This window comes from Neofelis nebulosa, chromosome 9 (genome assembly GCF_028018385.1).
Source record: "Neofelis nebulosa isolate mNeoNeb1 chromosome 9, mNeoNeb1.pri, whole genome shotgun sequence".
Taxonomy (NCBI): Eukaryota; Metazoa; Chordata; class Mammalia; order Carnivora; family Felidae; genus Neofelis; species Neofelis nebulosa.
The window spans coordinates 20084700-20109019 of NC_080790.1; the positions used below are offsets into that span (position 1 = coordinate 20084700).

The 24320-nt window shown below is 51.9% G+C and overlaps 1 protein-coding gene across 3 annotated transcripts in view; it reads left to right on the top strand.

Annotated features, from left to right (window-relative positions):
* The window catches only part of EFR3B (EFR3 homolog B), an 82766-nt gene that overhangs the window by 53774 nt on the left and 4672 nt on the right, over positions 1–24320 (top strand). The window contains exons 5-22 of one of the 3 annotated variants that reach the window (XM_058682708.1): positions 4165–4286; positions 5099–5248; positions 6507–6641; positions 7123–7201; positions 7924–8059; positions 8312–8473; positions 9238–9349; positions 9741–9792; positions 11774–11946; positions 12062–12137; positions 12780–12941; positions 14134–14265; positions 16474–16541; positions 17297–17424; positions 18189–18280; positions 21239–21287; positions 22560–22666; positions 23986–24035. In XM_058682708.1, coding sequence (XP_058538691.1) covers positions 4165–4286; positions 5099–5248; positions 6507–6641; positions 7123–7201; positions 7924–8059; positions 8312–8473; positions 9238–9349; positions 9741–9792; positions 11774–11946; positions 12062–12137; positions 12780–12941; positions 14134–14265; positions 16474–16541; positions 17297–17424; positions 18189–18280; positions 21239–21287; positions 22560–22666; positions 23986–24035 — 1985 coding nt within the window. The remainder of the gene's footprint in view (positions 1–4164; positions 4287–5098; positions 5249–6506; positions 6642–7122; positions 7202–7923; positions 8060–8311; positions 8474–9237; positions 9350–9740; positions 9793–11773; positions 11947–12061; positions 12138–12779; positions 12942–14133; positions 14266–16473; positions 16542–17296; positions 17425–18188; positions 18281–21238; positions 21288–22559; positions 22667–23985; positions 24036–24320) is intronic. The other 2 variants (XM_058682709.1, XM_058682711.1) reach the window with 2 other exon arrangements.

Below are 24320 nucleotides of genomic sequence, written 5' to 3' on the forward strand. Positions count from 1 at the left end.
CCTGGTCTTGCAGTGATGGCTGCTGGATGTCCCATGCCAGCCCCACCCTCCTGCCCCTGGGAGCTGTGCTCTGTCCCACCTTATTGCACTAAATGACCTCAGTCCCTGAATGGTGCTTCAGGGGGCCTGGCCTGGGGGTGGCTACGACTAGGTTTCTTCTCTCCACATCCCTAGACATCACATTCGAGGAGTGTTGCCTGCACGGTCCATGCTGCCCATCTGAGCTCCTCCTCTGTGATTGCCTGGCTGGGCCTGTGTTGGTGACACGAAAAGGACAAGGGTCACACTGCCTAGTCCTGGGGCTGATGGACCAGACCGTACTCAGCCGCTGTCACCATGGTCACTGTTTCCCGAGCACTCCTCCATGCCAGGCACTGTGCTGGTCACTCGGCATACGTCCCCTCATTTAATCCCGGTGTCCGCCCCGTGACATAGGTCCCAGTGTCTCTACTTTACAGATGAGGAACCCGTGGCTCAGAACTTACACAACTTGTCCACAGTCACACAGATGACAAGAGGCAGAGCAAGGAGATGGCCGTCCAACAGCGGCCCCAGCAGCGTAGGGGGGGACCGTTGTCTACTCAAATGGGAGAACTGTTATGTCAAAGCAAAATTTGAGAAGAAGACTCAAAACTAAGTTTTGGGGAAGAAGAGTGCAGAAGAGTAAACATCCAGGAATGCAGACAGCCCCAGAAGGGAAGAGTGAGGGACGTTAAAAGAAACCGTTCAGAAGAAACTGTTAGCCCGGTCTAGAAGGCCACCCATGGTTGTAGAAAAGGAATCTCCATGCGTGTTTTCTATCCTGTGTTGTCTCAGCAGCTATCATGGAATTTTCCATTTTTTTTAAGTTTATTTATTTATTTTGAGAGAGAGAGAGAGAGCGTGAGTGTGCGTGGGGAGGTGCAAGGAGAGAGAGAATCCCAAGCAGGCTCCACGCTGCCAACACAGAGCCCGAGGTGGGGCTTGAACCCACACACCTTAAGATTATGACCTGAGCCGAAATCAAGAATTAAACACTTAACTGACCAAGCCACCCGGGTGCTCCTCAATTTAAACAAATTGATTGCAATCTCAATTCTCACCTTACAGCCAGTGAGTACTAGTCAAAATATTTAGCAGCCTGTACAGGATGGATAACAGCCCGTTCTCAACAGACTCTGGGTGTGAACAAGTGCTCAGGCCGTGCCCTTGACCCGCCGGCTGTCAGTCCTGCTCCTGGCTTCATGGCGCTTTGAAGAAGAGGAAGGTCAAAGTTGGAAGTGAAGGGGAACTGGCTGTCACGTCCCACAGAGGTCAGGAACGGCTCCAGAGCAGAGTCAGTGTCAGGAAACGGGGTTGGTGTGCTTAGAAGACACCCAGGTGGTCTGTCAGTGACCCTGCCGTATTTCTCAAATGGGGACTGTCCCGTCAGGTTTCCTGGGTGGGACCCTGTTCAAAGGTAAACCCCTGGGGCTCCTCCCAGAGTGACTCAGCACGCCTGGAGCTGGTGGCAGAAATCCGTGTGGTTACCGAGCCCTGTGACTCTGTCGCACAGGAATCTCTCTAACTTCGAGTCATTCTGAAAAGTGAAAGAGGTGATGTGTGTAAGATGCTTCGGGGGGTACGGACATGCCTGAGCTTCTACACGCTCATCACCACTGGCCCCCAAACTTCCAAACCAGTGGACGTGAAGTCTGGGTATCCATCCTCCTGACATACATTTGAGTCTCCGCAGTCAGTAAATGTCGGAGACAAAATCTTTGACTATTTCTCCCTCTACAGTATGGTCTCTTTTTTTTCAGTTTTGCTTTAATTATTTTAAATGTGTTTGCTCTTGCATACACTCAGGTTATGTTGTTTGCAGCTGCCTCATCATATGTGAAGTAGATACAGTATGCACTGAAAAATAAAGAATCTTAGTGAATGAAGACCGTGGGAAAACCAGAACATGAGGGAAGCGAAATGTCCCACTTGAAAGCCACACCGCCAGTGAGAGGTCGATCGGCAGTTAGAACTCCCCATGGTTGCGTGTCCCCTTTGAGTAGATGAACATTTAAGAACTGTCTTGAGAAGTTCACATAGACAGGGGTGCCTTGAGTGGCTCAGTCGGTTGAGCTCAGGTCTTGATCTCACAGGTCGTGGGTTCAAGCCCCACGACGGGCTCTGTGCTGACAGCTCAGAGCCTGGAGCCTGGTTCAGATTCTGTGTCTCCCTCTCTCCCTTTCTGCCTCTCCCCTGCTTGTGCTGTCTTTCTCTCTCAAGAATAAGTAAATAAACATTTAAAAGGTGGGGGGCACCTGGGTGGCTCCGTTGGTTGAGCGTCTGACTTCAGCTCAGGTCATGATCTCACAGTTTGTGAGTTCGAGCCCCACATCGGGCTTGCTACTGTCTGTGCAGAGCCCTCTTTGGATCCTCTGTCCCCCTCTCTCTGCCCCTTCCCTGCTCATGCTCTTTCCCAAAAATAAATAAACATTAAAAAAAAGAAAGTTCATGTAGCCAAAGGCTGACTTGATTGTTGTTTCTAGACTTCCTGAACTCATGTCTAATCGGTGACCATGACACCTCTTGTGCAGAACCACATCGATAATGCAAGCAGTGTCATTTGGATTTATTGCTAATATCAGAATATTCACTTTCAAATAAATGTAAACGTTTTAGATGTTCACTTGGCAAGAAAGATCTCCTTATCTGCCTTGTATGTTGAGATTCTCTCAGTCAGCAGAAAATAAATGCATATTTATTAGTGAAAGAATAACTAATGATTTTGTGGAAGTTACTAATTGTCATCCAGGAAAAGGTAACAGATTTTTTGTAGTTAAATAGAGAAATAGACTGGCAATCGATAATGAATATTATGAGCGCACTAACTAGGTAATTTTAGAAATAATAGCATATCCTTTTAGAACCAACAAATGATGGCAAAAATTAAATAACAACACAAGACAGAATAATGGAGAATAGATTTTATTATAAGCGTAACCTTTTGAGTCGTTCGCAGCACTAAATTTATAACATTAAACGAAATAACCTATAAGAATTATACTTAATTTTTAGCAATTTAACTCCATTTAGTCCATGATCCTTGCTTCTCCGTGGGATTCCCTTGAAATTAAGTCCCTATTTAGAATTGGAAATGTGCAGCCTGGGTGATGGCAGGAATCTAGCGGCTGATAACCCTGAGCAAGACGTAACAGAACTGAACGGGCAAACTTTAAAAATGTGCTCAAATTTTAAGCAATAAAACGGAATGACATTTTTAACATTTATTTATTTTTGAGAGACAGAGAGAGACAAAGCATGAGCAGGGGAGGGGCAGAGAGAGAGGGAGACACAGAATCCGAAGCAGGCTCCAGGCTCCGAGGCATCAGCACAGAGCCTGACACGGGGCTCAAACTCACGAACCGCAAGATCATGACCTGAGCCAAAGTCGGACACTTAACCGACTGAGCCACCCAGGCGCCCCAATGGAATGACATTTTTTTAAAATTTTTTTTCATTTTTTTTTTAATGTTTATTTATTTTTGAGACAGAGAGAGACAGAGCATGAACGGGGGAGGGGCAGAGAGAGAGGGAGACACAGAATCGGAAGCAGGCTCCAGGCTCTGAGCCATCAGCCCAGAGCCCGACGCGGGGCTCGAACTCATGGACCGCGAGATCGTGACCTGAGCTGAAGTTGGACGCTTAACCGACTGAGCCACCCAGGCGCCCCTGGAATGACATTTTTAAATCACATTTCAGATTTGTTCTTGATTCCTCAGAATTCGCTCTAAAGGGTTGAGGTATGGTTTGACCGTTGGCTTTGGCTGTTTCAGTGACTCCCTAACTGCTTTCTGGCCTCTGTGTGTTTGGTGCAGCTCTGGATGCGGATGGGGGCAGGAGCTTAAGGGAGACACCTTCACGTCCTCACCTCTTCCATCCTCTGCTCACCTCAGCAGGGAAGGGCCAAGAAGGGCCATGGGGTCCAGTCTTATAGTGTAGGCAGGAAGAGCGAGCAGGATTTGGAACCCATAGAGGTGTGCAGGCCGCGTGTGCTCTGGGAAGTGGACCAGAGCCAATTCCTGGAATGCATGTGTCCTTTACTAGGGGCAGGGGGCCAGGGGTCAGCAAGTCCCAGAGCCTAGAGCCTGAAGTGCAGAGCGCACTGGGTCACCTCTCACCTGTACTTCTCTCTCTCCTCCCGGATAGTTTGTGAAGTTTGCCAACATCGAGGAGGACACCCCATCCTATCACCGGAGCTATGACTTCTTTGTGTCCCGCTTCAGTGAAATGTGCCACTCCAGCCACGATGACATGGAAATCAAGACTAAGTGAGTAGGGGAAGTGAGGGGACCCCTCAGCTAATGACAAAGGCATCGATGGGTCTTACAGAGTTCCCAGCCCGGAGTGCGCGGTCTGATTTCATCAGTATTTACCTCTGCTCTGACGTTTCTGGGGAGGAAGGGAGCACCTGGCAGGGCTTAGTGGGCAAGTGGGCAGAGATGGGCTCCCAAAACAGGCTTTCAAAGGAAAACCTTCTGGGGCACAAAAGAAGAGCAGATGGAAAGTAATGGTCCCGGGAGCCAAATTGGAGAGCCAGCAACAGCACACACATATACACGTGCACATACCTGTGTTCTTTCGTTCAGAAGTACATGCATTTATACACCCAGAAACACACCCACTCACCACTCTCGATCACAGTATATACTCTGTGCCCAGAGTCTGGCAGCTCTGTGCCTCTCCTTCCAAACCCCCTCCTCCCCCGTCAGTTGCTCATATCCCTGCATTCTGCTTCATCAGTTCTTGACATACTTTGAGCCTTTATATCCCGGGCTCAAGCTGGAACAAACCCAGAGGGGTGCTAACGAGGAGGAGATGAAGCCCAAGTGGTACCGGGCAAAGGCAGTCTGGCAATCTCCAGGATAGGCCAGGGGTCGTGGCTTCCTGGGCTCACGCCCACCAGCACAGGAAGCCAGCCAGCCAGGGGCTGGGTCACATGAAGGGTAGAAGGTGAGCTCTGTCCTGCCTTTGGGTGGACGAATGCATCCCACCCCCCATGCCCTCTCCTCTCCTTACCACAGACACTGGGCTTCTCGGGGCCCGGGAACTACCTGGCTGCATTTTGCCCCTTTCCTTACAGAATCAGAATGTCAGGCATCAAAGGTCTGCAAGGGGTGGTGAGGAAGACGGTGAACGATGAATTGCAGGCCAATATCTGGGACCCGCAGCACATGGACAAAATTGTCCCATCACTGCTTTTCAATCTGCAGCACGTAGAGGAGGCAGAGAGGTAAGCAGGGGAGGCTGGAGCTTGGGCAGTGACACACGCAGCCCTCCCAGGCTGCCTTTCCCATCTGCTTGGGAACCACACGGCTCGGGCTGGTCGTTAAAAGCCTAGCTAAAAGGCCAGTGATCTTGGCTTCCGTGGCTTGTTCTGCAGTGAGTCCAAGGCTGGCTCCCTAGGAGTCTTGGGTCTGGCCTTCTGCCAGCTTGCTGCACCCCCTAAAATCTGCATTCATGAAGGAAGGCTAGTACCTGTGCTGGGCTCTCTGGGGCTAAGTGTTTCCTGGTAGGAACACAAAGGACCAAGAGTCGGGTTACCTCTGTGCCTCTGAAAGCAGCAGGCCAAGGAGGTTTTTAAATGCTTTTCATGGCTCTAATTACTGAGGACTTTCCCTTCCTGACCTTCCTTCCTCCCTCACTTCCTAATGCTATTTCGGGCCCTTAAAACATGCTTCACCAGTCAGCAGCCACTGGACACAAGTGGCAGATACTGGGTTTTAATCTGGGAGCCCTCAGACATGGGGTTCATTCTGTCCCCGCCCCTCGCTCTTCCCATCTGTAAAACGGGATGCAGGGAAAGACTCCTGTTGCTGTGCATCCGGGCGGTGCATGAGGCTGTTTGAGGGCCTCTGTCCTTTGAGCCTGTGGCAGGAGACAGAGGGGAGGGAAATAACGTGCCCCCCTGGTGGCTGTTCCTGGAATCGCACCTCACCGACAAGCTCCCTCTGTGGTCTCCGGTGGTCTCAGGGCCCAGAGGCCTGGGGCTCCTTCTTCTGTCCAGATCTGGGCCCAGCCCCTGTGACTTCGGTACCACTGAGTCACATCTGAGGTAACCACCATGCCTCTCTTTTTCCTCCCTCCTCTCGCCCACTTTCTTTTGCTTTCTCTTACTCTGTGTGCCTCATCTTTTTCCTTCCCAAGCTTGGGGGCATGGAGACACTCGTGGTCTGTGCCTCACCAGGCCCATGGTGCGCAGGGTATCTGTCCTTCCCACAGGGGCACATCAAGCCTGTCCTCATGGATTTCCAGAAAGAGAATCTGACCCCTTCTCTCATGATCTTCCTCCACCCTGGGCTTCTTTACCCTATTTAATCTCCGACAGCCATGAAGTCTCCCTCATGGAGCTACCTCATGTAGCCCACGTCAAATCCCTGCCTGTCCTCCTGCCACCGCTTGCTAGGATGCAGTGCAGATACTCAGGCTGCGCCAAACCCGACTCCGGCTTTGCCTTCTGTCTCTTACCCACACACCGCGTGTTTCCGCAGCCGCTCCCCCTCGCCCCTCCAAGCGCCAGAGAAGGAGAAGGAGAACCCGGCAGAGCTGGCCGAGAGGTGCCTTCGGGAACTGCTGGGCCGGGCCGCCTTTGGCAACATCAAAAATGCCATCAAGCCTGTCCTCATGTGAGTGACCCCTGCCCCCAGCCCCAGCCCTCAGAGAACCGGTCGGGGTCCTGGCATCTTGCTGACTTGGAGACAGGGGAAAGAGGTGTTACGGTTGTGGTGCCGTGGCTAAGTCGGTCCCTTGTCTGTGCCTGCGTTCCCTGCGCCGTGACAGCAGAAGCCACCACACGGTGGCCGTGTGCAGTGTCGGGGACAAGAGTTGGTAGGAGGCCCCCAAAACTGAAGCTGGGTGCCTGGCTTCATTCCTGAGTCCACAGCGGTAGAACTCTGTTCCTCGGCTTGCCTCCAGCTCTTGCTGTGGGACTGCCCGGGGTTCCCTCATTCCTTCCGCTCACTGCCACCTACAAGCCCTTCCTCACTTACCAGGGAGCCCTGCGAGGGGCTGGGTCTCTCGGGAGGCCGCTCCGCCGGCAAGTTTGTCTGTCCTCCCCAACATTGCTTTGCATTTCATAGTCGTCCCCCCATGTTTTCTCCTGCACAGCCATCTGGACAACCATTCTCTTTGGGAACCCAAGGTGTTCGCCATCCGTTGCTTTAAAATCATCATGTACTCGATTCAGGTACGGTGGCTCCCTGTCCAGCCTGTCCTCCTGGCCGAGGGCGCCTCTGGGAGCAGGACAGTGCACCAAAGGAGAAAGCCAGCTGTCCTCTGTGACTTCTCCTGAGCCCCTAGGTGTCTACACGTGCTGCTCGATCTAGCTGAGAGGAAGGGCAGTTTTCGTTTTCTTTCTGATACAGCACAGATCAATACTGTCTAAAATACAATTAGTGAGAATTCTTAGAAAAAGTAAATGAAAAACTCATGCAAAATACAAGCCCACAGACCACACTTGGCTGCCATGCATGGCCTTGTCACATTGCTTACTAAACACTTACTCTCAATTTCTGTACTATCCCCCTGTAATTGGGCTACGCTTCGTGCAGCACCGGACTAAATAAACCCTGTGGTCTACGGTGGCCCTTATCAATATAACCTGGGACCCGGGAACGAGGAAAAGGAAGACAATATTTTAAAACTGACTTTTGACCCACTTGAGGCGGAAGGGCCCAGGACAACCGTGGAAATCCAGGTGGCCACCGGGACTGGGCTCTGCTCCTGTTGGACCAAGGGAGAGGGACTGAGGAGAAGGAACCAGGGTATCTGGGCACCACCTCCAGTGCCCGCCCACCTCAGGACCTCACTTTTGTCCACCCCGGCCTTTGGGTCCCAGTCGAGGGCTGCCCTGGCGCAGAGGCCACGTGGGGGTTGCTGTTTGGGGCCAGCACGTCTTCCTCCCCCCAGCCGCAGCACTCCCACCTGGTTATCCAGCAGCTCCTGAGCCACCTGGATGCCAACAGCCGCAGCGCGGCCACGGTGCGGGCGGGCATCGTGGAGGTCCTGTCGGAAGCTGCCGTCATCGCCGCCACCGGCTCTGTCGGTAAGGGGGCCCTGGGTGACAGCGTGTGGGGGCCGGGAAGCCTCCAAGGACAAAGAGCCGCCCTTGGCAGGAGGCTGCCTCCCCTTCCAGAAAAGGGCAAAGGAGCGCAGGGAGGCGTCAGAGCCGGTTTTCTTAGAAAGCAGTCAGCCGGGGAGGGGGGAGGGGGGTGCAGAGGAAGAGGAAGCCCCTGGCTGGAACGCAGGGCAGAGGGTTCCAGCCCTGGATCTCGGGTCTCCCATCCACTGTGCTCAGGGCCCACGGTGCTGGAGATGTTCAACACTCTACTGAGGCAGCTGCGGCTCAGCATCGACTACGCCCTGACCGGGAGCTACGACGGGGCCATCAGCCTGGGCACCAAGATCATCAAGGAGCACGAAGAGCGCATGTTCCAGGAGGCTGTCATCAAGACCATAGGTGGGCCCCGGGACGGGGCCTGAGTGGGCGGGGCCCGGCGAGGGTCGGGGCCTGGTGGGCGGGACCGGGCGCCGCTGCGGGGTCCGACCCGAGTTGGGTGGGGCGGGCGGCGGCCTCCACCAGCCGCGCGCTGGGGCGCTGGGAAGAGGGTCACCCGCTCCTCCGGCCAAATCGCGTTATTCGCGGACGTTGGAGAAAATGGAGTCGGTCAGCGGCGCGCACGGCTCACGGCCTGGCCCGGTTCTGGCCTGAGGGAGAGCACAGAGCGATGTCCGTGGTTTGCTGGGCTGGACTTCAGATCAGAGGCTGAGAGCGGCGAACTCTTCTGCACCCCAGTTCCCGGCCGGCCTCTCTGATGCTTCCCGGTTGGAGCGATGGGAGGGGAGGCGAGAAGGAAGAGAAAAGGCAGGAAGGAGGAAAGGGGAAAGGCCAAGGATGTGCACGTGGTTGCCAAGGGGAGAACCGTAGTAGAGTCACCCCTCCGGCTCGTAGGGCCCATCACTTCAGAGCCTTGCTGGCTTAGCACCGTTGGCTCCCCTCTCCTCTCCAGGGACGCTAGCCAACCGCAGCCTGGACGACAACAAGTGAAGGAGCTGGAGTTAGGAAGAGCCCCCCGGAGTCATCTAGGTTTCTCCCTCTGCTTGTCTTACTTCTCTTCCTTAGACACACAGCCGCTGCACTCCGGGCGGTAGTTTCCTCATCTGAGACCCTGGCAGCTGTGGGCCTCACCTGGGCCAACCCCCTCCACCACCTCTTTCCTGCAGGCTCCTTTGCCAGCACGTTGCCCACTTATCAGCGCTCCGAGGTGATACTCTTCATCATGAGCAAGGTCCCACTGCCTTCCCTGCATCATCCCATGGAGACGGGGAAGACCGGGTAAGCCTACCAGCCGTCCTCCCCTTTTCCTCTCTTGCCCATTCCACCCCAGCTGCCCTTCCAGTGTTTTCTGGCTGACCCCTTTCTCCACTTTGACTTTCCTGGTTATGCCCTCACTTCTCTCCTTCTACTCTCAAATTCCTCAGTAGCCCTTAGTGGGATCCTTGGACCCCACAACAGTTCCTCAGGCTGCCCCACCACTAACTGCCTCCCACCTTTGGGGCAAGCCATTAATTCTCTGGTCTGCTTCCTGGCTCTGCAAGTCAACTGTCCTGAGTAACTCAACAAGATAAGCCTCATGGAGAATCTAATCACAAGGGGAACTGGGCAGGCAAGTGTGGGGTCTCTGCCCACATCACCATCCTGGTGAGTATTTGTGTCTGGTCTACAGAGAGAACAGGAACCGGCTGACCCAGATTATGCTGCTGAAATCCCTCCTTCAGGTGAGCCTCTCCCGTCCCCGTTCCTACTCAGCCTCTACAGGAGGCAGCTCCTTCCCAAGGGACCAAGAGAAGGCTACCACATACAGCTGTGCAGGTTGCACACTGCACAAATGTGCCCAATCAAAAGGGTGAATAGGGGGCTGAAATTCAGCCTGTGTTAAACTCACTAGCAGTCTGGGCATCCACAGACCTGGGTCATCCAAGGCAGGCAGGGCATGTGTTCCAAATTTTCACAAAGGTTCCTTATCAGCTACGGATCTCCTTGTCACTCAAACATTGTCTCTGTACTGGGTTAGAATCTATTGGTTCCTGCCTTTTTTTTCCCTTCCAAATACCTGCCTAGGTCCCTTCCACCTATTTCCCCCTCAGCACTTGTGCCCATTCCAGTCTCCCAGCCACTATCTTTCCTTTCATCAGTGTTTTACATTCCTCTTCTCTACATCCTTGCAAGCCATCACTGGAGTCCAGATTCATTGTTCTCAAATGCCATCTCCGTGACCAACTTGTTAAAATATATAGAGCTTCCCTAGAAACTTTGAGCCTTCTGTCTGAGTGGGGTCCTGGAATCTGTATTTGTAACAGGCCCCCCAGGTGTCCTCATGCACAGTCCTGCCTAAGCTCTGGACATCTCACAACTAGATTATTCTCATCATTGCCCTTATCTCCATCTGTCCTCACCAATCATAAATACACAACCACAACAAGAATTTTCTAGAAATACTGTTCCCCACATGTTGCTCCTTTTCAAATAGTAGGTCTCGGCTTACAACTGATGTGCCTCTAGGTTTCAAACTTCTCAGACTAAAGGTAGAAAATCCCCAGTCGCCGGGGTGCCTGGGTGGCTCAGTCGGTTAAGCATCTGACCTCCGCCCAGGTCATGATCTCACAGCTCGTGAATTCAAGCCATGCGTCAGGCTCTGTGCTGAGCCTGCTTTGGATTCTGTGTCTTCCTCTCTCTCTGCCCCTCTCCTGCTCCTGCTCTGTCTCTCTGTCTCTCAAAAATAAACACTAAAAAAAAAAAAAAAAATTAAAAAAAAAAATCCGCAGTCACCTTTCCCTCCCTTGACTCGTCATCTCATCCCTAGCCCCAGTTTCTGTTCCAGCCACGCCAATCTGCACAGCCCAATTACTCTCATTCATGCCTTGCCTTCCCTCTCCCTAGCCCATGCTGTTCATTTCACTAGGTTTTTATAAAGGCTTTTCATGCCGACACCGCCCACATCTGGTTACCTCCTCGGTCTGTGTGCTCCTGCCATTCCTGCTGACTTTACTCTCATTATCCTCATTGTACCCAGCACCTTATCAAGGTGACGATTTGCACTCACACACACCCCGCTTCAGTGGATGTTTACTGTTGATGCCACCAGGCTCTGCTAAATCCTCAAGGGCCTGCTGAGTCATCAAAAGCATCATTTTCCAATATGGACTTAACAGTAAATATGTTTTGCGGCTTTTGAATGCTTTGACAACATCATGTGTGATGTGTCTACTGATGCCCCCTGGCTTTCATCAGAAGACCCCCAGTATGGCCACATAGAAAAGATGGAATGGAATGGTTGTTGCCCTTGTGTGGGTTCTGGTTCCTCAGCCCAGCTGTAAGTTCTTCCACTGTCTCGCCATGTCTTTGCGACTGTCCTTGCTCTCAATGCAACGCTGTGTTCCTGGCGGGTGTTCATCAGCTGAGCCCTGACGGCTGGAACATTAGGTTCAGAGGCTCCCTGTTCCCCGCACCCCCCCCCCCACAAGTGCTTAGCCCTTGCTTGCTTTTAACAACTTAAAACTTGTCTAGGTGGTTGTTGGCATGTTCAGAAAAGTTGCCACAGGCATTCAGGGCCTAGGGTGGAGGCCAAGGGGAGCTGGGCTGCGTGATGGCTAGAGAGGTTGGGTGCTTTAACCCCACTTCTGCTGGCTGCTCCCCATCTCCTCACTGCATGGAAAGGGCCAGCGTTCCTTAGCGCAGCCGTGCTGGGCTCCCTTGCAGGTGTCCACAGGTTTCCAGTGCAACAACATGATGTCAGCCTTGCCCAGCAACTTCCTCGACCGCCTTCTGTCCACCGCCCTCATGGAGGACGCGGAGATCCGTCTCTTCGTTCTGGAGATTCTCATCAGTTTCATTGATCGTCATGGCAACCGCCACAAGTTCTCTACCATCAGGTGAACTTGGGGGTCTCCCCTCCAGTTGGTGTGTGATGGGGCAGAAGGCTCCCAATAGGTGTCACACCTAGGTGAGAGGACAATTCCCATAGTAGCCGCTTGTGTCCCTTCCCAGTACCCTTAGCGACATCTCTGTCCTGAAGCTGAAAGTGGACAAGTGCTCCCGACAGGACACCGTCTTCATGAAGAAGGTTAGCAAGTGTGACCGTAAGGCCCGAGGAACCCCAGGTGGGCCAGGCTCTGTGGACTCCCACCTCCCAAACCCCAAGTCAGTGCTGACCCCTGTCCCCAGGCCGGCTCTCTCCCTCTTTGAGTTTGCTTAGTGGGGATGACCAGTTGACCCCTCGGGGGGTCAAGCCCCCAGGGTCACGCTCAACACTGAGGCCGGAGTGAGGAGCACTGCTGGTGAGCCAGTCCCGGGCTGGGCTGTGGACCTCTGCACACAGCTGGATTTGGGCAGCAGCTTCTGTTGCTGGTTTCACTGCACTCACCCTTCCTTAGACGTGTCCTCCTGCACAGTGGCTTCCACTGGGGTCTGCTCTAAAGCCGTGCTCTCCCTGGGGTGCCTGGCTGGCTCAGTTGGAAGAATGACTCTTGATCTTGGGGTCATGAGTTCGAGCTCCACGTTGGGCGTAGAGATTACTTAGATAAATAAAACTTAAAAGAGGGAGAGAGAGAGAGAGAGAGAAGGCATCCTTTCCCGGAGGGTGGAAGTGGGAGGGGCACCCAGCTGTGGCACCGCCTGCAGATTAGTCCTCCTCCCCGATCTCCTTGCCCCTCCTTTCTCCCCCCACCCACTGTGCCCTTGCCCCCACCCTTCCCCCCACACCCAGCACTCCCAGCAGCTCTACAGACACATCTACCTGAGCTGTAAGGAGGAGACGAACATACAGAAGCACTACGAGGCGCTCTACGGCTTGCTGGCCCTCATCAGCATTGAGCTGGCCAATGAGGAGGTGGTGGTGGACCTCATCCGCCTGGTGCTGGCTGTTCAGGTGGGACCTGGTGTGGGCAGCGCATAGGGGTTGGGATCAGGGCAGGGGACCGGTTTGGGCCAAGCACTCATGAGAGCACCAAGTAGAAGTGGCTCAACAGCGATCCCCGAGCCCGGGAATACGGCACCCTTGGTTGGCCCTTCCTCCAGAGACCACAAGCCGTGGTTCTGTTCGGGAAACCACCAAAGAGTGCTTCAATCATGGCTCAGGCTAAAAGAGACCCAGGGAACGGGGTCTTTCAAAAACACCCTTTAGCCCCTAGTGTTTTGAGTCTCGCAAGGTCTGAATGAGACCCCAAGGACTATCAAGAGGGCGCTCATATAAGCTCCGCGTGATCCCAAAACAAACTTTGTCTAAAGATCGTCTGATCCCCAAGCCTGGCTGTGCCTCAGAATTACCATAGCGTTTATTAAAAATACATGTTCCTAGTTCTACCCGCACGCCCTGGGACCTGGAGACTCAACAAGCCTCCGTCACGACTCTTAAGACAGCCTTGCTTCACCACAGAGGGCTCCAGACTTGCAGAGTCTTTCTGGGTGGAAGTATACTGTCAACGATGCTGGGATCTGGGGTGGGTCCCAGACCTCAAAAGACCAGGGTCTCCGAGGTCCTGCAGCTAGGTGGGCATCGTATCCCACCCTAGGAGCACGAATTATGGCAAATCTGGGAGTTGAGTGGTGGCCACCAGTGCTTCCTTGAATCCTGCAAGGCCAACCCAGCTGCTATGATGGTGTTCAGCCTAGAATTTGAGATTCCTTTGTGTCCCAATCCCTAGTAACTGTTGCTTCTTTTTCAACTTAACATATGGACCCAGTTTAGCAATCCAGTCCGGTCCCCCAAGAATCATTCAAGGTCTATATTGAAGGACACAGCATCCTAGAGGTAGGATTAATGATGAAGGTTTGGACTGTCAAGGTCACCAAAACTGGAACTGCAAAGTGGAGAGTGAAGTCAATACCCCTCTACTCAAGTACTTATGAGCCTCCAGCCCATGGATCGTTCTAGGGATGATTCACTTCAGCTGTAATGAGGATGACTTCTGTCTCCCAGCAAGTTATGGGGCAAATGCTGGAAAAGGCTTAGTCTAGAGAAATGGGCCATCTCTAAAGAAGGTTGGGGGAGGTTGGGGGAAGGGGGGCACCGGTATAATTTGTCAGTTAAGAAACTCCAGGGCCCCTCTGTGTTGCCACAGGATGTGGCCCAGGTCAATGAAGAGAGCCTGCCTGTATACAACCGCTGTGCCCTCTACGCGCTGGGTGCAGCCTACCTGAACCTCATCAGCCAGCTCACAACAGTACCTGCCTTCTGCCAGCACATCCATGAGGTTGGTGTCCTTGTGACCCTGACGGCTCAGGAGCCCCTCAACCCTGGGTTTCCCCAGAATAACTTTTCCTTAATTGTATAAGCCCTGTGCTCAGTCCAGGCATTGAGGAAGGGTTGACAGAAGAACTAGGGACAGTGAGGAGTTACTAGAAGTAGCATTTCCTCCTGGGTAACATGACATAGCATGGTGGGGTTGGCCACAGGCAAGAACCTATACCCCTTCCTCACCTGCTGCTACCTGCCCACCTTGACTTCCTGTCCCTCTGTGCTGCCCTCACTCCCAGAGACATAGGTACACATGCCTCTCATGTGATTTGGGACTAAAACTACTTAAAAAAAATTTTTTTTTAACATTTCTTTATTTTTGAGAGACGGAGAGAGACAAGGCATGAGCGGGGAAGGGGCAGAGAGCCAGGGAGACACAAAATCTGAAGCAGGCTCCAGGCTCTGAGCTGTCAGCACAGAGCCTGATGTGGGGCTCGAACTCACAGACTGTGAGATCACGACCTGAGCTGAAGTTGGTCACTTAACCGACTGAGCTACCCAGGTGCCCCTGAAACTACTTTTTAGAAAAGTTTTATTCTGAAAGTTTTCAAATATCCTAAAAGCAGTGTGAGTAGAACCATGCAGATTAAAGAGTTATGAAGGTTTTCCCATTTTTGCTTCATCTATCTTGTTTTCTTTTTCTTATTTTAAAGCAAATCTCAGCTATCATGTCCTTTCACCCCTACATATATCAGCATTGTGCCTCAAGAAAATATGGACACCTTCCAACATCATTGCCATGCTATTAACATACCTGATTAAGTTATCGGAAATGCCTTGGTGCTATCTAATACCCGATCTATAATCACATGTCCTCATTTGTCCCCAAAAGACATTTTAAAACACACTGAAGTATTGGGGCACCTGGGTGGCTCTGTCAGTTGAGCATCCGACTCTTGATCACAGCCCAGGTCTTGATCTCAGGATCGTGAGTTTAAACCCTGCATTGGAGCCTACTTAACAACAACAACAACAACAACAACAACAACAACAACAACAACAAGAGGTGCCTGTGTGGCTCAGTTCAGCGCCCGACTTGATTTCAGCTAAGGTCATGATCCCAGGGTTATGAGTTTGAGCCCCACATCGGACTCCACACTGAGTGTGGCACCTGCTTGGGATTTTCTCCTCCCCCCCACCCCTTTCTCTCTCTCCCCTACTCATGGGCTCTCTCTCTAAAAAAAGAAAATAAAATAAAAATTTAAAAACAAACCAACAGGGATGCCTGGGTGGCTCAGCTGTTTAAGCGTTGAACTCTTGATTTCAGCTCAGGCCATGATCTCACAGTTTGTGAGATCGAGCCCCACATCGGGCTCTGTGCTGACGGTGCGGAGCCTGCTTGGGATTCCTCTCTCCCCTCTCTCTCTGCCCCTACCTTGCTTTCTCTCTCAAAATAAACTTAAAAAAAAACAAAATAAGGAAAACAAAGCACAATAATAAAAACCACTGTAGTATTTACAGGTGGAATGGGGTAGTGTCTATGATTAACTTTAAAATACACTAGCAAAATGAAAGAAAATGGGAAACCTCCAGTCTCAGCTGGCTTGGGGGTGCTGGGGGGATGGGGGAGGGTGCTGTGTCACTGTGCCCCCCAGCATGGACCAGTGAAGGGGTGCAGGAAAAGCAATGCCCTGACATCCTCTTCATTAAAATAGCAGCATCGTGGGTTCCTCCCCTCCTGCACAGGCTTGTGCACCTGCTATCCTCCCCCTGCTTGCGTCTTGGTAACTTCCACCTTTCCTGTCAAAAATTTGCAAAGGGTACTGAGGGAAACTCCTCCTGTGACTGTCCCTCAGGATGTTTTTGCAGTGCACCTGGGTTGGGGGGGATGGTATGACTTATCCTCCCTTTTCCTGTTCACATAGAAAACGGAAGTAGGGCACAGGAGCCAGAAACCGCAGTCCCTTGGGGGGCTAAGCACCTGCATTTGCAGGACACTTAATGCATATATGTCATGTGTCATTGGGGATAGCCTGAGCAGTCTGCCTGCCCTGAGGACCCCTGTGGATCTGAGTTTATCCCTCAGGAGCCTATCGGTAAAGGGCTCCACCAGGGAGTTTGCTGGAGGAAGCAACTGCTTGGAGGGAGAGCGCTGTCATTTGCCTATGCAGAGCTCCCCCTCCCTGGCAAACCCAGCTCTCATGTGATTTCCTCCCAACTCCAGGTGATAGAGACCAGGAAGAAAGAGGCTCCGTACATGCTCCCTGAGGACGTGTTTGTGGAGAGGCCTAGGTGAGGAGCATACTTGGGACATGATCAAGGACACCCAAGGTAGCCGAGTAGAGGGTAAGGGGTCTGAAGCCAGGAGCTGAGGCCTCTATGGGCTCAAGGGCTGAAAGTGGACCCTGCCTGTGGCCCAGAAGTCCTGGGTCAAGTGTGGCCTTCCTCACATGGCCGTAATCCACGCCTCGAGCCATGTCGGTGCGTTGTGCTATAGAGTATGTGACATGCCCTCTGGGAGCCTCGCGCAAGCCCATGGGACGTGCATCTTGGAGGAGCCGTTCCTACAAGACACTGGATGGATCCAGGTGGCATTCTGGGACTGAAGTCTGTGGGCCAGTGTCACTTGAGCCTCAGAGGAACTCAAGGAAAATACTGGGAAAAAACAAAATGTCCAACAATAGGGGTTTATGATATTATTAATATAGCTTTATGGACCGTGGCCTTTCCACCACAATGTTTTGGAAGAAAAGTTAATGGGAAACAAGTGCTGTGTAATTGGTGGATAAAATCGATCACAGAACAGGAACTTAAGGGGTGGGGTGGTGTCTCTGTGTGTGTGTGTGTGTGTGTGTGTGTGTGCATACAAGTATGTGGCTGAGGGATTCTGCACAACATGTAATGATGTTGTCTCTGAAGGGTGGGATTATGGGTGGTTTTCTTTTCCTTCTGCTTCCCTGTCATTTTGTATGATGGATGTTCCTTGTGTAACAAGGAGAGTCATTAGGAAATCACTCTGGTTGCCTCTTTCCTTCTTTGGCTCCCAGGTTGTCTCAAAATCTTGATGGAGTAGTGATTGAGCTCCTTTTCCGCCAGAGCAAGATCAGTGAAGTCCTGGGGGGCAGCGGCTACAATTCAGACAGGCTTTGCCTGCCCTACATCCCTCAGCTGACAGGTAGGAGCCCTGTGCGAGGACTTCCAAGCCTGCCTCTGCCTCTTCCCCACCAGGAAGGGTCCTGAGAGTGAGGGACTTGTGTGTCCGTAGGTCGCCTCCCCGGCACCTTGCGTGTCACCCAAGAGCTGAAAGACACAGTGAGATTCTCTTGATTCCCCAGCCTCTTCTCCTCAGGGCAGGATCCCTGGGGAACGTGGCCCACGCAATAGGCTGGCCTGTGGCTGGGAGAGGCCCCATTGAGCCGGAAAGTACCCACATGGGCTGTAGTGTAGAATCAGAGACCCAGTTCTCCGCAGCTCACTTCCTGAAAAATCTTAGGCAAGTCTCCTGGCATCTCTGGGTTTCGGGTTCCTTGACTATAAAATTGGGATTAACCACACCTGCCTTAGAGGGTTGGTGTGAGACGTGCATGAAACAATAAAGGCAAATGCACTTTAGCAAGTGCTTCACCAGTGACAGCTAGCTACTTACGCTGTGAGTGGATGACACTTACTCCAGGTGACATGTGCTCTCTGGTCATGAGCAGCTTCTTTGCGCTCATTGATGATTTCAAAATCTTAGCCACGAAGAACTAAACCCACCACCCTAAGATGAGCAGAGGAGGCCGGCAGCCTTCCATAAACCAGCTGTCGCCTTGGTGTATACTGAGCCCTCAGAGGACTGTGGGCCAGGCAAAGGTGGGGGCGGGGGAGATGGTGCTAGAGGTGTGATCCTGGCTCACTCTGAGCCCTGGGAACTCTAGCGTCTGGGTTTCCCTTTCCCAGATGAGGATCGCTTATCCAAGAGGAAGAGCATTGGAGAAACCATTTCCCTGCAGGTGGAGGTGGAATCTAGGAACAGCCCAGAGAAGGAGGAGGTGAGTGTCCTTAATATATTGTCCTGCATCCCAAGGGGAGGGGACCTGCTCTTGCTTCCTATGCAATCAGATGCTCCATGTTCCAGGCTTCCTTAACTGCATAACCCATTTAAAGTCGCAGGGAAAGCAAATTTCTCCAATATCCCATTTTCTTACTGACTCATCATATATGTCATAGACCTTTCCATCTGGAAAAATTACATGTGCGCCCCCCCTCCCCCCCAAGCCCCCACCCCCCCGCCACACACTCCCATGACAATGTCACACAAATCACTCTTGAAAGGCTTGCTGGTAGTTATTCCCCATTTCCAATGGAGGCAGACATGCACCATGTTGGATATTGGAAGGCCTAATAGGAGAGATGGGGGTGAGAATAGTTTTCATGGTGTTTCTTCCAGATCGATCAATAGAGGTGCTTTTTTAAAGACCAAGTTGCAGCTTCAAGATGTCATTGTCACTCCACCATCTCTTGGGGGCTGTGAATATCTAACTTCTGTTCGAAATAACTTGTGGCATCTCCCCTGCCCTTACTTCCTCTACCTGAGAAAATAAAGCAGATGTGCCCATGAGTCAGCGAGAGGAAGGAATCACAATGAAAATAACCAACTTCTGCAGAAGAGAAGAAAATAGGAGAGGGGCAGAGGGGGAGAGAAAGGGGTCATGAGGGAGGTGAAGCTGTAAGACAAAATACACTCGTGTTTAATGGTGTCTCCTGCCATTAAGGGAATTGATGGAGACATGGGGAAGCTTCAGTGAGAAGTGAGGAGGATTTTCATTGGGGGTGGGGTAGGCCAGGACAGTTTGGGTTGGGGGGGTGGTATGCCTTCTGCCCCTTGGGGCTGGTGTAGCCATGGAGGACAGTGTCAACCCTGAGCCTTTCCTCAGATGCACTGGAGCAAGGAGAAGTCACTGGGGCCCGGACCGAGCCTCTCTCTATCCCCTCAGCTGCTTTCTCAACTCTTCTCTCATTGGGGCACTCGTCTGGAACTTTCCTATGGAAGGAAGGAGGCTCTGACTCACACTAATTGGAAGAGGGGAATGAGGCTGAACCAAGTATCCTCCAAGGCCTTCTGGCTCTGCAGGACAGGGAACCTCAAATGTGTCAGGACCACAGCATGAGCTGGCTGCTGTTTCCTCCAGAGTTGTGGTTCTCCCTTCCGGAAGTTAAGAAAGCCTCGGGAATCGAGGAGTAAAGCGAGGTGGAAGGAGAAATGCTGGCATGTGTACAGAGCTTCCTACTCTCTAATGTCGCCTGGGCCACCAGAATGGGTCCCTTTCCCTCCTGGAGAGTCCACCTATCTCGGGGGGTGACTTGGTAGCTGAAGCAGGGGTGTGGGGGCTTCCACCCCATGACCTTCTGCCAGGCTACCCTTCTTTCCACCTTCAGCGCACCATGCCCCACCTGAATCCTGTGCTGGCTCCCTGTAGCCTTCTATGCCAAGTTCATAGCAGTTGATCGATAAATGCAGGTTTAGTCAAGCCCCAAACCCAGTACCTGGCATTCAGAGCCATTTATAGTCTGGACTGGTCCTACTGGATCATGTTACTTCCCTCTCCTCTCTGGCAGAAGCCACTGTGCCCCTGGGGCTGGTCTGCTCGGTCTCCCCCACGTGGTCCCCTTCAGCTGCCGGTCTTTGCTGTAATCCCCTGTGTGAGTCCCTTCCTCCGCACCTTTGTTCTCATGAGCCACCCACTCCTCCGTGCCCAGCTTGTGTCCTGTTTTCTCCATAAGCCTCTCTCTACCTGCCCTTAACCAGCGACCTTCCTTTTCTCTATTGCCACCACCCAATTCCCTAGCACCTCACACGTTGGTCAGTGCTGAGTGGCTGCGTGGATGGATGTGCAGAGAGGATGACTCCTGAGAGTGACCGATGGCACAGCTGTCTCAGGCTCATAATTCCTGAGCTAACAGATTGTGCTATTTCTACTGAGGGACCAGCCAAGAGTCCTGCACAGACTCAGTGTTCACTGAATATTTCCTAAATGACTGTATCCCAATACGTACATCTCTGGCTTTTCCAGCCTCCATTAAACACTAAACAAATCAGAAAAATACAGTAGCTCAGTGAATTTTCACACAAGGAATGTACCCATGCAATCACACCCAGATCAGGGAATAGAACATTGTCATTGCCCAAGAGACCCCCTTCGCAAAGGGAGCCACTAGCCTGTCTCAGGTCACTTCCTGACCTCTGTGTCAGTGAAGTCATTCTCTTCTGTGTCTATTTCTTCCACTTAATGTTATGTTTAAGTGATGGGAGATGAGTGAATCGTGGGGCCCGCCTCGAGCAGCTCAGAGTCTACTGGGGACTACCTGGGACTCAGTACAAACGTTTCATGACTTTCAGCCTCTGGCCTGAGGCGACGATCCATGGGGTAATCCTTCTTTGGGTTCATTATTTGCCACCTCCTTTAATAGGCTCTTTGAGGACTGAGATCCTGGGACCCAGGTCCTTGGACCAGCCCCAGCATGTCTTACCTTTAGTAAATACTCAAATCACCTCGGAAGATAATTTTATATCCTAAGCCTTCAGAAGTGTTATCCAGTTCTTGAAATTTACATTTGAGATATTTGCCAACTGCTTCCTCTCGCTGCCAATATTTTCTGTTATGTTCTCAGATTTTTTTGAGTTTGGCAGTGTTTTCTTCCCACGGGGCTTAATGTGACCAGCTAGGGGTGAGGGCGGCGAGTTCTTTTAGGTGATTCTCAGCACTCTGAGGAGGAAGGGACCTTCCCCCTCCATCTCACTGCAGCTCTGTCCTTCAGTGGGGAGCTCTGCGCCTGCCTGCGTGGGGAGCTTTGGGGACCCTGGTGAGAAGGTGGTGTCCTGGGGGCGTTTCCCCCCATCGGGACGGTCTTTTGAGAAGCAAAGGGGCTGCCAGATAACTGAGGAAGCCAAGGCTGCTTCCCATACCTCCATCCCCCTTTTCTGAACACTTCTGTTCCTTCTCCCTCAGCGAGTGCCTGCCGAGGAGATCACCTATGAGACGCTAAAGAAGGCCATCGGTAAGTTGGAGGGGATGCCGGGGCTGGGTCCTGGGGGGAGGCATGGGTGTGGGCAGCCTGATGCAGGATTCAGCCCAGAGGTAAAGGGAGGCCGGCGGTTTCCCCTAAACTCCCAACAACTACAAAGCTGCAATGATCAATTCTGCTTTCCGGATGGGGATCGGTAGTGCTGCCCAGCATATCCATGTCAAGCCACCCTTTCTCTACTGACAGCTCGCTGCCTGTAAAAGTAATCAGTGGGGGGGCGCCTGGGTGGCCCAGTCAGTTAAGCGTCCCACTCTTGGTTTCGGCTCAGGCCACGATCTTGTGGTTTGTAAGACTGAGTCCTGCCACAGGGCTTTGCGCTAACAGCTCAGAGCCCGCTTGGGATTCTCTCTCCCTCTCTCTCTGCCCCTCCCTTGCTTGCTCGCTCTATCTCAAAATAAATAAACTTTAAAAAAAAAAGTAATCAATTGAGAGTTGCAGCCAGTTAGGGAAAAAACAATTTTGTATAAACACTTTGACTATTTTTTGGTGGGTTGTGTTACAGAAGAACGAGCAGACCAATGAAAGATATTAAAAGCAAATCAATTGATATTTATTGGCAATAGATCTTAAAATGTAGTACCTCATTTATCTGGATTATTGGGCAATGCAGTATTCCAAATAAGAGAATTTTTCCCAGAACTGATAACAAACTACTCTCAAATGCCAAACGGTTTTAATTTTTGTTGTCTTTGAGGGTATTCTTTCTGAACGTGCATAAAGTGTGAACGTACTTGACCGTCTTCATTTTTGCCGACTCATTTTGGATACTAAAAGGAATATGTAGAAGCCTCGAACTAGACAGCCTCGGACTGCTGGGCCATAGGGACCTAACTTTGTATTGCCTCTTGTGACCTGTCTGGCTTTTCCATCGTTGATGTCCCTTTCAAATTAGCACCAGAGTACTTCTTGTTCCAGGAACTCCCTTTGAGAGTCCAAGTGGTAATGCCACTCAGGGCTTTAAAAGCCCAGCTTAAGGATCCGCTTACCTAGTTCTCAAACTCTTTCGTAAGGAAAGTGGCTGAGCTCTCAGGCTGAATCAGGAAAAGATCTAGACCTCGTGGGCCAAATAATGGCACCCACCCTCCATGCCCCGCTATCACCCTGCCCACCAGCAGAAGGCAGAGCCTGAACCACAGTCACAGACAGTGCTCCCCTAGAGGGGTCCTCCCATCTTCCCATCTCCAGCCCTTGCCCCCACATCAGCGGAGCAGGACCTAGGGGCTGACTCGGCTCTCTGTACCACAGTGGACAGCGTGGCGGTCGAGGAGCAGGAACGTGAACGGCGGCGACAAGTGGTGGAGAAGTTCCAGAAGGCACCCTTTGAGGAGATTGCAGCACATTGCGGGGCCCGGGTGAGTGAGGCACAACAGGGGTAAGTCTTTGGGGAAAGAACAGATACTGGACTTAGGCCCAGGATGGAACTGAGTTTCTAGGAGACTTGGCACTTTTGTTACCCAGAAATTAGAGATTCGGTCCCCCCAACAATGCCCTGGCACTACATTGTTTCCCCCCAAACCAAAAGGCTTGGCTATTAGCCCTACACTCCTTTAAACCTCACAATCTCCATGTAGGGAAGAAGCCCTGACCTCAGGAGCTCCTGTGTCAAGCAGACTGTAAAACTTATAATAGCAAGTAGGCAACTGGCACTTAGGCACACACCCGAGCATCTTCCATTTATTTGCTTATGTCATTCTCATGACAACTCTGTGAGGCTGGTGCCTTTATGCTCACCTCGTCATGGAGTGGTGGGGAAAGGAGCCATGGCTTAAGAGAGATGGCCAACGTTTGCAACACAGGGTTCCGCTTCCAACCAGGGGACCCCAGCAGGGGAAGTGGAACAGCCTGGCCCTGGAAAAGAGATTGGAAAGAGAAGATGCCAGATAAGTAAAAAGAAGGACTCATGTCTACGTCTGTACTTAAGGGAAGAGCACAGACTTTTCTTGAAATTGACTATAGGCCAGGATTTGTTACTCACAGTGGCCATCTTAGTGACAGTGAAACATAACTGTAAGCATCCAGAATCCACCAATAACTTCTCTTTTATTGTAATTTTTCCTCTCAGTAAAAATACATGTTATTTTCTTTTCCGTTACATATGATGTGTCATATATTTCTAGTATATCATAATACATAATAATAACATAATCATTTATGTAGATACATATAGATTTTTCTGGGCCTATGTTATTCTAACCTCAGGCCCGTCTCCAGAGGCAGGTGCTGCTGGTTTCATGAGCTCAGAGTTGAGGTCCATCCCTGAACACGTACACAGCCTCACTGTCTGTGCACGTGGCCTTAGTTGGAGCCAGAAGGGACCGGAGACAGCATCCTCCCTAATCCAACTGTGCACAGCTGCTCCTTGGAGTTAAGGGAAAGTCTGAAACCAGCTCTGAGCCTCCTGACAATATGCCCGCCAAGCCTTACTGCCCCGCTCGGAGAAACTCGGCCCCTTAAGGGACTGCCTGCTGAGGTCCTTCTGGTGGTCCTGGCCTCTGTGCTTTTGTTGGGTGGCCCTCCCTGATCTGAACCCGCGGCCAGGATCCGCAGATAAGTGCTGTCGATGAGCTCACACCAGTTCCCTTCCTAAGACAGGACTCTGGACGGGTGGGCTCCCAAGAGCCAGCACAGGTGCGAGGGAGCCCCCAGCTCACTTCCTTCTGTTTGTGTCTAGGCATCACTGCTGCAGAGCAAACTCAATCAGATCTTTGAAATCACCATCCGGTAAGTGGCAGCCCTGGGCAGGGCCCCCTGCTCCCAAGTCCTCCCTCTCACCCCTGTCTCCAGGCCTCCCTGTCTGCAGCCTCTGTCTCCAGGGCTGCAGTCAGCCGCCAGCTCTCCCGGACAAGGAAATCGAGACAGCTCAGTGAACCCCACAAAGAGCCAGGGGCCCCAGGGTCCAGGGCTGGTACTTCCTAAAACAATGATGTCGCTATAAAAAAGCCTTCAGTAAAACTAGACTTCAAGCTAGATCCTAGAACTTGAAACCTAGGAACCCATGGAGTGACA